Raw genomic sequence first — 8682 nt, 5'->3', positions numbered from 1 at the left:
AAAAATACAAGAATAATGTCTGTAAAATATGTAGCTGCAAATTTCACTTCGGAAAAAAAATAAATTTAGTCACATTTGATTTGAATTTTATTAATTTGTAGTTTTTTTAGGAAACCTGGTTTCGAATGACAAATTCAATTATAAATAATGTTATCATTTTAAATGAATTAGCCCAAAGAGGCGTATGCTTGATGCAAATCTATTATGAGCAGCACCTACAGCATGGTGCAACGTATAATTCGATTATGTGGACGTGGGTTCGAATCCCCCTTTTGTAATAGAAGGTGGAAAACGAGAAAACTCCTTCCTGATTTCTGTTTAATATCAAAGTGATCGCTTTCCAAATGACATCATTAGCAAGGATGAATGAATGATGTTAACACGCAAGGATTTTCACAGTAACCGTTCACCGACCTTAGGATCTAAAACAGTGTATATATTACTATATGTCGACGTTCACTCTCAACTGTCAACCTTATTTAGTAAAAAAAACGTTATTGTTAAACTCAATAGAAAGCAGTCAGATCATCTTTAACATTTCCAACTGTTCCTAATTCATTCAACAAATAACTATCGTTATTTAAAAAATCGTTCAAGTAAATACATGTGTCAAATGTAAACGTCACCTAAAATCGATTTGAGACCTCACTTCAGCGGATACTTGCTAAATGGGAAACGGTAACACCCTTAATCGTTTGCACAAACAAACAACCGTTATTACCCACTTTATATATAGATAGCTGGTCATGTCCACTCTCATTTCTTTGCTGATAGCATAGTGAAATTGTAAAACGAATTATAATTGAATATGACCTATTTTTCAAAGACAGAAATCACCTTATAACTATCGTAATTGCTTTAAAATCTTGTTTGTGAAATATTAACATGGATCGTAAATTTTTCTGGATCATTGTCGCCACATGGCTTGTGGCTGTTACAGCATTTTCAGTTTATGATGAAGATTTGGATGAAGACTTCAGAGAACAGGGAGACAGAAAGGGGAAAATATGTAAGTAATCTGCAAATAATTATGAGTGCAGTTTTACAGTACTTTCTTTTTCTAATATTTAGTATATTTGTTTTATTTGCATAGCGATTTTATTATCTCGTTATTATCTTGTGCTCGTGCGTTCTTGTGATACCTATAATGTATTCAAAATTAAATAATATTAGAAAATAAGCATATTAAATAGGTTTGTATGTATAGATGACAAGCAAAGAATTTAGGTTTTATTAGAATGATAATCTGAAGGGATGTTTCAGTGTTTCCATTTGTAAGCATAGTTCGTTTCGCGAACACTGACTGTGCGAGTACAAATACAATGAACGGCACTTGCTTAGCGCGCAGGGAGTGTAACAACCTCAACGGTACTATAACAGGCACTTGCGCATCAAGGAGAGGAAGATGCTGCATTGGTAAAGGATTTTCTTTTTTTTAACACAATCACTGTTGGCTTGTGAAAATCATAGTCGTCGTGTTATCACCAACCATCCCTAATGACAACCAAATAAGCTATATCAGTTTCTATTAAGCACTTAACTTGTAATCTGCAGGTCCGGGGTTCAATCCCATCATGTCCGAGTGTGTTTTTCGATTTATATTTGTACATTTATGCAACGTTCTTACGGTAAAGGAGAACATCGTGATGCAACATTCACATATCTGCGAAGAACTCTGCACGGGGCCAACGTAATTAACTATGGCCTAGGCAACCATAAGTTATGGTAGGCCCCAGTGGGGATAGTTGGGAGCTGATGATGATAATACCAGTCAATCCATAGGCTTTAATGAATGAAATAAAAATATACCCATTTGTACTCATAATTACTAAATGTGTGAATTATTATTTAGTTTCGAGGACATGTGGTAGTACAACAAACGTGAACAACACATATTTCACGAGCCCCGGATACCCGGGTGCTTACGCTGGCGGACAGACCTGTACCCTCATCGTCAATCGATGCAACTCAAACGTCTGTCAGGTAATATTCTGATTAGTAAACTAAATTATTCTAGTACCCAAAAGGCAGTGAAGCTTAATCATCCCAAAGTAACATAAACCATATTTTCCTAGCACACATTCACGCTTGGTCTAGACCGATTTAGTCAGTTAATTAGTACATTTTACAAGGCTTTCACATTTAATAGAAGGAAGGACAAAACAAATTCATAGCGCTTCCACAATAGATCAGTTTCTCGAAGCAAATATTATTTCGAGGTCGTTTATTGAGTTCGGTCGTTCTATTTGTTACTAATCTACTAATTATTTTCATACTTATATCATTAACTTTTATTTTCAGCTACGTATCGATTTCTTAGATATGGTTCTCGCTCAGCCGAGTGGTGATGGAGTCTGCTTGACTGATGCAGTAACAATCACCGGTGGTAACACCATAGTGCCGACCATCTGCGGTGATAATACCGGACAGACGATCTTTGTCGACTTCAACCAAGACGCTGCTATTACAATAACTATCACAGCTACCTTGGCCACGACATTTTCAAGGAGGTGGAATATGAGATTAACTCAGCTCGGATGCGATTGCCCGGGAATAGGTAAGATACGTTTCCAGTACCGACAGTGTCCTTCAATTGCACCAATCAACAGTTGCTCCCGAGTGGACCACCTTTCGTTATATCTTTGTTGATAATTTGACTTATTTTTTTTATTGAGCAAATACTTATAACTTCAATATTTATTCCAGCTCCCAACGGTTGCTTACAGTATTACACAGGTTTAACAGGAACTATTAACAGTTTCAATTATGGAACAACGCCGAACACAGCGCTCAGCGCATCTCTTGTTACCGGTACCCGACAGATTGCAAATTTGAATTACGGCATATGCATCCGTATGGAAGCCGGTTATTGTGCGATACAATATTCACAGGTATATTAATACCTATACCATCAAATAAATAAATTCTTTGATAGTCCACCTAAAATTGATACAAGAGCGAAATTATAAAATAATACCAAATTATAATATTACTATGGCTAATATTATATTTGGCGATAATATCCAGAGCGACTTTGTCACACTTTTTCTCAATATCTTTTTAATCCCTTCATTCTAGTTGGATTATGAGCTATATATTAATGTTGCAAGTAAATTTTACAGGCGGCAAACGACATTTACTCATTCACGGTAACCGGTGATGTGGACGGCGCAGACAATACCGTGCTGGGTACCACAGTGGGTGCTGTTAACGGTGCCGCTTGCACCACAGATTTTGTGGTGATACCAAACCCGACGGTGGTCGCTACTGGAGTCACAGCGGGCACGGATCGATTCTGCGGTCTCGGATTTGTCCCGGTGCAAAGTATGTTTCCTTATATTTGAAACAAATGACCTTTCGACCTTCTTTCTTTCCTTCACTTTTTTTTTAAAACGGCCAAGATTTTGGCTTTTTTATGAGGTGGATGAGAGCAAAAGAAGTTGAGAACCACTGTACTATAACATCGATTTATTTTTCAACAAACTAAAACTATCAACAATCTATAGTCTAGTAGTATCGACAATCTAATCGAGAGTTGCAGATATTCATGTGCGTCGATGAACACCTCGGTGTTCCGCTGCTCGTTTACCCCCTTACTTTATAAAAAAAATTAAAACAAATGTTTTTTTTTTCAGCTGGAGCAAAGCCTTTTGTCCTATACGTCGTAACAGACGCAAACGAAGGGGCAACAGCGACAACGCCACCTGACGTCTCTAACAGGGGATTTTCTCTTGCTTACACACAAGTTGCCTGCTAAAATGTTGTAGTGTCCAAAACAATAGATATATACATAGGAATAGCTTAGGATATTACGCATTGTAATCAACATGTTACTTAAAAAGAGGACATAAAACGAAACTTTTTGTTCTCTTTTTGACTAAAGGTGTAAATAAAAAATACGAAAAAATTATGCAAGTTTTATTCATCAAAAAAACATCACTACAATATCACCTCAACTTTAACGAAAGAAATATCATTTTTGTACTAATAAAAATAACACACTAAGAACTATTAAAAAAAAATAACGAAGCTCTTTAATCAAATTCAATCAATACTTTATTTGGACGCAAAAGTTCATTTAAAATGTTAAAGTTAACGAATTACACGATTCATAAAACTTACAATTAATGCCTGAATATATTATTAATTATTGCTATAAACGCTTAATATCAATAATGGTAACGAATCCACTATAAAGAGAGGGAAATAAGAAATATAAAGTTAATTTTAATATTTTGTTCAAATATAAATGTGAAATAATTGAAATGTTTGTACTACAATAGGTAATTAACCTACAATTATTTAAACTTTCCTATTTTTATTAATACCATCTACATACCGAATAGGAACAGAATCTACTTAAAAAAAACATACCATGTATTTGACCATTCCGATATACAAAATTACAGAACAAAAAACACCTAAATTATATTAAATCCATAAAGATTTAATTAATTTGGATATAATCTTTGAAGCATTAGTTGTTAATAAAAAACCAAAGAAATTGACTCACTCCTTGAACCTTTAGGAAAATACTATTGACACCGCACTTGTCATAATCCATTTAGCTGTTTCTGTAGTCTGTCACAATACTCATACATACAAAGCCGAGTAAATAAGTTTAAATGTATATACATAAAATACATTACCCTCATACACTCTAAATATGTAATATAGAGTTGTATATAATAAATTACCTATTAATGTATGTGACAGGATATCATTATGTTAAAGTTTAATAACTCTATAGATATATTTTTTTTTTACTTTAAATCCAATAAGTATTTATACTACACTAAAATAAAAGTTTTTTTTAAAATACCTATAAAAAATATCATGTTGTCTACTTATAACACATATTCATAAAAATGAACCCATTGACAAGTCGGTGGCACTGATAGTATTAATTTGTTTTAGTTTTTGGCATGGACTGAAAGAACTCTACCTTTCTTACTAGCAATATTATTCTTCATTTCATCATACCATTTACCGATGTCAGTATTATTTCTCAAATCTTGAAAAGCTTGACATCCTTCGATACTGCTCAGTACACCATACACAGTAACATCGGCCAAGTTAGGTTGATCTCCACCGAGGAATTTGGAGCCTTTCTTCTTCACAGCATCAATCCACGCATCAGCAGCATTATATAGTGAATGCCTTACATCATCTTGCAGATTGTGCCTGAAAAAAAACAATAATTGTTAATACTCGCTGAACCCAGAAGTATTGCAATATAAAATAATCACAAATGTTTAAGAGTCATCTAAAAAAATCCCTTAAACATGACTAACAAGCTTATTTTTTACATTTTGGAAATATCAATTACTAAGCTGTATAATAAATACACAACAAGCTTGATAAAAATTGTCCTAGCCACAAACCATCCTAAAAAATACATACTAGAAAGCTTCCCAGTCAGTAACCGTCATTGTGATGTATATAATAAGTTAAAAATTAAACTTTAAAATGTTAATTACTACATTACTTTCTTTAAGATGAGATAGTGAAAACTTACCTTTTTTTAAGCCTCTTAGCAATCATCCACATAGCAGCAGCCCCGCCATATACCATCAAAGCACATTCCCAACCGGGGAAAGATTGTTTCCAGCCGCCCACTTCCTCAAACCATTTGAAGGTCGCCAAAGCTTCACCTGGAGTTCGATATACATTCGGTGATAATGTGTGTACCAACACACTATCCGCCCATTGACGCCATTCTCTTTCCTCCCTGTAAATAATAAAAATAGATTAAAATAGGTCTACAATAATTAATTTATACCAAGAAATGGCAACAATTCCAATCAAAATATAAAGCTGTGATGTTTATGGGTGAATTTAAATTTGACTTCAAACATCAAAGCAACTCTCACCAAAAGTCTGACCAAGAGTTTTAAATTAAATTTATAGCAGCTATATTATATTAGTAATGACGATGATACTCTTTAGTAAAACAACATAACATAACAACATAACCTCAACAAAATAACCTAAGACAATTACACTGATCTAACTGTTTAACCTAGAAAACTGGAATTATTTAATTTTTACTACTTACTTTTCCTCCATCCTTTCTTTCTGGTCTGGTACAGAAGAATTGTGCATTACAAAATATTTATTTGTAATATCTGTCATAGATTTCCCGTCATCATTAGTGTATCTCGATAAAGGATAAAATTTTACAATCTCAGTAAGCTGAGAGTTTTTGTCCCGAAAGTATGTCTCTAGGGCAGATATTATAGCTGAACTGTCCATTAGTTGCTGAAATGTAGTATACAAATTTAGTAAACTCTTTTTAGCTTAGAGTTAATGTGTAAAGTATGTATAGTATTCCTCATTTGTTTTGACACATTGAAACAAGAATATTTTTCTATCTAATGTGGCAAATCAAGCACCTGGTAGTATGAATATAATTATGTACTTTTAATCATCAAGCCACAGAATAAATTGAAATAAAATAGTTCAACATCCTTTGTAGAGTTGTGCTTTAGTGGTTTAAAACTTATGCATTTCTTGTAACTTTAAATTTATAAATCTATAAACACAACAAGCCACTGATTTTACAAAACTTATTCACTTGTTAACTTATTATAATTACCTGATATCCACCATCAACTTTGGCCAATAAGATAGGAACTTTTTTGTAAGCAGACCATTTGATAGCTTGGCGCAAAACTGCATCCACCTCAACAATTTCATAACTTATGCCTTTGGAATCAAGGTACGACCGAACTTTACAGCAAAATGGACATGTTCGGTATTGAAATAAAACTAACTGTAAATTACTTGAATCTGATTCATTAATAACCTAAAAATAACACATTATTTAAAAATCATAAAATATAAGTATGACGGTAGTGACTTGTAGAGCTAACCAATATCAACAAGAAGATTCAAGAACTGAGGATGAAAAATGAGATTATGGAACAGTCAAGTGAGTTATAAAATGTTACTTTGTCATAAGACATGACTTTTTTATTCTTCCAAACTATGTACTATGTCTACACCAAATTTCACTGACATCCGTTAAGCCATTCCAATGATACCTTTGAACATCCATCCATCCAAACATTTGAATTTTTATTATTCATAACATTATTAAGATATTTCAAACCTAACCTATCTTGATTGTTTTCAATTAAAATCAAAATCAGCAGTGAAAAGGTTCCGATAGTTCAGATCACTTAAACCATTGAGCTGCGGCTGAACAACTTACTTTGTAGCTCACAGCTCATCAAGATGTATGTTACCTATGTATTTGCCAATAAGCTGTCTTGTGGCTTGTAGCTCGGAATGCACATCATTACTCTATGCAGGTAAAAATTAAGCTGGGCTAGGAACCAGTTCTCTGATCTGCTTCACACATGTGAACCATGCGCTGAACTAGGGGTCATAAATTTTAATTGAGTTACCCATGACTACTTCATTTTTTTTATTATTTAACATATTACGAATCTAACATAACCTTCCCAAATTTTTTATTTATTTATTATGTTCCCATTAAAACCTAAGTCTATTATTATTAATTTATCTTCGAAATAAATAACGACCGCAAATAAGCTAGAAACAATTTCCTATCGTTTAATATCAATTAAAATTCGATGTGGAACTTACTTTGTAATGTGCCTGGTAAGGCGGAGCTTCGTTTAAAAAAGCATACTCCTCGTTTAGGGTAAGTTTTGGACGTTTCTTAGAATTCACTACATAATGTGTATATCCACCGTAGCCGGCGCCGATCAAGACACCAACGCTGGCACTGACAAGGGTTAATTTCGCAGTGGATTTCGGCAAACGGTTTCTTGTAGAAAAGAATGTTTTAGAAAATTTAACATTGTCCTTAATTGAAGGTAAAACGACTTTCCGAAGTAATGGGATTGAAGGGCGCCACATCTTTCTTTTTAGATATAATTGAATGAATTTTACTGGAGGAACGATAATAAGGGACAAACAAAATCTATTAACGTATAATTATTAACAATACAACGATCATATCAACTTGACATTGACATATGACTAGATTTTTCATCTGCGTTGCCATTTTTTAAAATTTTTACAAAAAAAATGTATGAAAGTTCATGTTCGATTTTTTGTTCAACGTTGCCGTTGCGATAGTTTAAGAGCTCCCAACACTGACCTTTATTTCATAGACACATTTTTGTAAAACATACCTTTATAAAACACCTACAGGAGGCTCGCCAATATAACGTGGGAGCGGGCTTCAAGTGTAGAGTGAGTAGGGATTTACTAAGCTAGCGCATACCATCTTTCAGCCACATCATCACTTAACATCAAATGGGATCATGATCAAACTCTAGCTTATCCTTACTAATCCTTACTAATATTATAAATTCGAAAGTAACTCTGTATGTCCTTTCACGCAAAAACTACTAAACCGATTTAAACGTAATTTGGTACACAGATAGTCTAGAGCTCGGGGAAGGAAATAGGCTGCTTTTTAAACTTATTTTTGGGCTGTTAATTTAATATGTATAGATATGAAATTAATTTTGTGTAAAAATGTTACCTTCAAGGGTGCAAAATAGGAATAGGGAATAGGGGATGAAAGTTTGTATTAGAATATATGAGGTTTATAGGAAGGTTTTGTGATTTTAATATGTTTTGTCGTTAAAATGTTAGTAAAATAAGTAGCCTAAATAATATAAAGGCAAAATTTACGCGGAT

General features: G+C 33.6%; 2 protein-coding genes across 2 annotated transcripts; one reads left to right on the top strand and one right to left on the bottom strand.

Moving 5' to 3' along the window:
* Positions 1 to 619: 619 nt before the first annotated feature.
* On the top strand, positions 620 to 3836 carry LOC106113689 (uncharacterized). Its single transcript, XM_013306548.1, has 7 exons — positions 620 to 1009; positions 1264 to 1416; positions 1853 to 1983; positions 2302 to 2557; positions 2707 to 2891; positions 3123 to 3324; positions 3636 to 3836. Exons 1-7 carry the CDS (start codon positions 886 to 888, stop codon positions 3755 to 3757), a joined length of 1173 nt encoding a protein of 390 aa, XP_013162002.1. The 5' UTR covers positions 620 to 885; the 3' UTR covers positions 3758 to 3836.
* A 195-nt stretch (positions 3837 to 4031) lies between these two features.
* On the bottom strand, positions 4032 to 7995 carry Su(P) (prostaglandin E synthase Su(P)). Its single transcript, XM_013306452.1, has 5 exons — positions 7615 to 7995; positions 6599 to 6808; positions 6059 to 6261; positions 5519 to 5731; positions 4032 to 5184 (listed from the first exon to the last, which is right to left on the bottom strand). Exons 1-5 carry the CDS (start codon positions 7888 to 7890, stop codon positions 4914 to 4916), a joined length of 1173 nt encoding a protein of 390 aa, XP_013161906.1. The 5' UTR covers positions 7891 to 7995; the 3' UTR covers positions 4032 to 4913.
* Between the last annotated feature and the right edge of the window lie 687 nt (positions 7996 to 8682).

Source organism: Papilio xuthus, unplaced genomic scaffold (genome assembly GCF_000836235.2).
Source record: "Papilio xuthus unplaced genomic scaffold, Pxut_1.1 DF828177.1, whole genome shotgun sequence".
Classification (NCBI taxonomy): Eukaryota; Metazoa; Arthropoda; class Insecta; order Lepidoptera; family Papilionidae; genus Papilio; species Papilio xuthus.
Note: the sequence above shows the minus strand (reverse complement) of the source record. Positions and strands in the feature narration are given on the sequence as shown.

What these genes read in the sequence shown, in the direction of transcription:
- LOC106113689 (XM_013306548.1), top strand. Translation starts at nt 886, where the DNA reads ATGGATCGTAAATTTTTCTGGATCATTGTCGCCACATGGCTTGTGGCT. An exon ending in GAGAGGAAGATGCTGCATTG is followed by an intron (nt 1,417 to 1,852) that starts GTAAAGGATTTT and finishes ATTATTATTTAG; the next exon opens with TTTCGAGGACATGTGGTAGT. An exon ending in ATGCGATTGCCCGGGAATAG is followed by an intron (nt 2,558 to 2,706) that starts GTAAGATACGTT and finishes TATTTATTCCAG; the next exon opens with CTCCCAACGGTTGCTTACAG.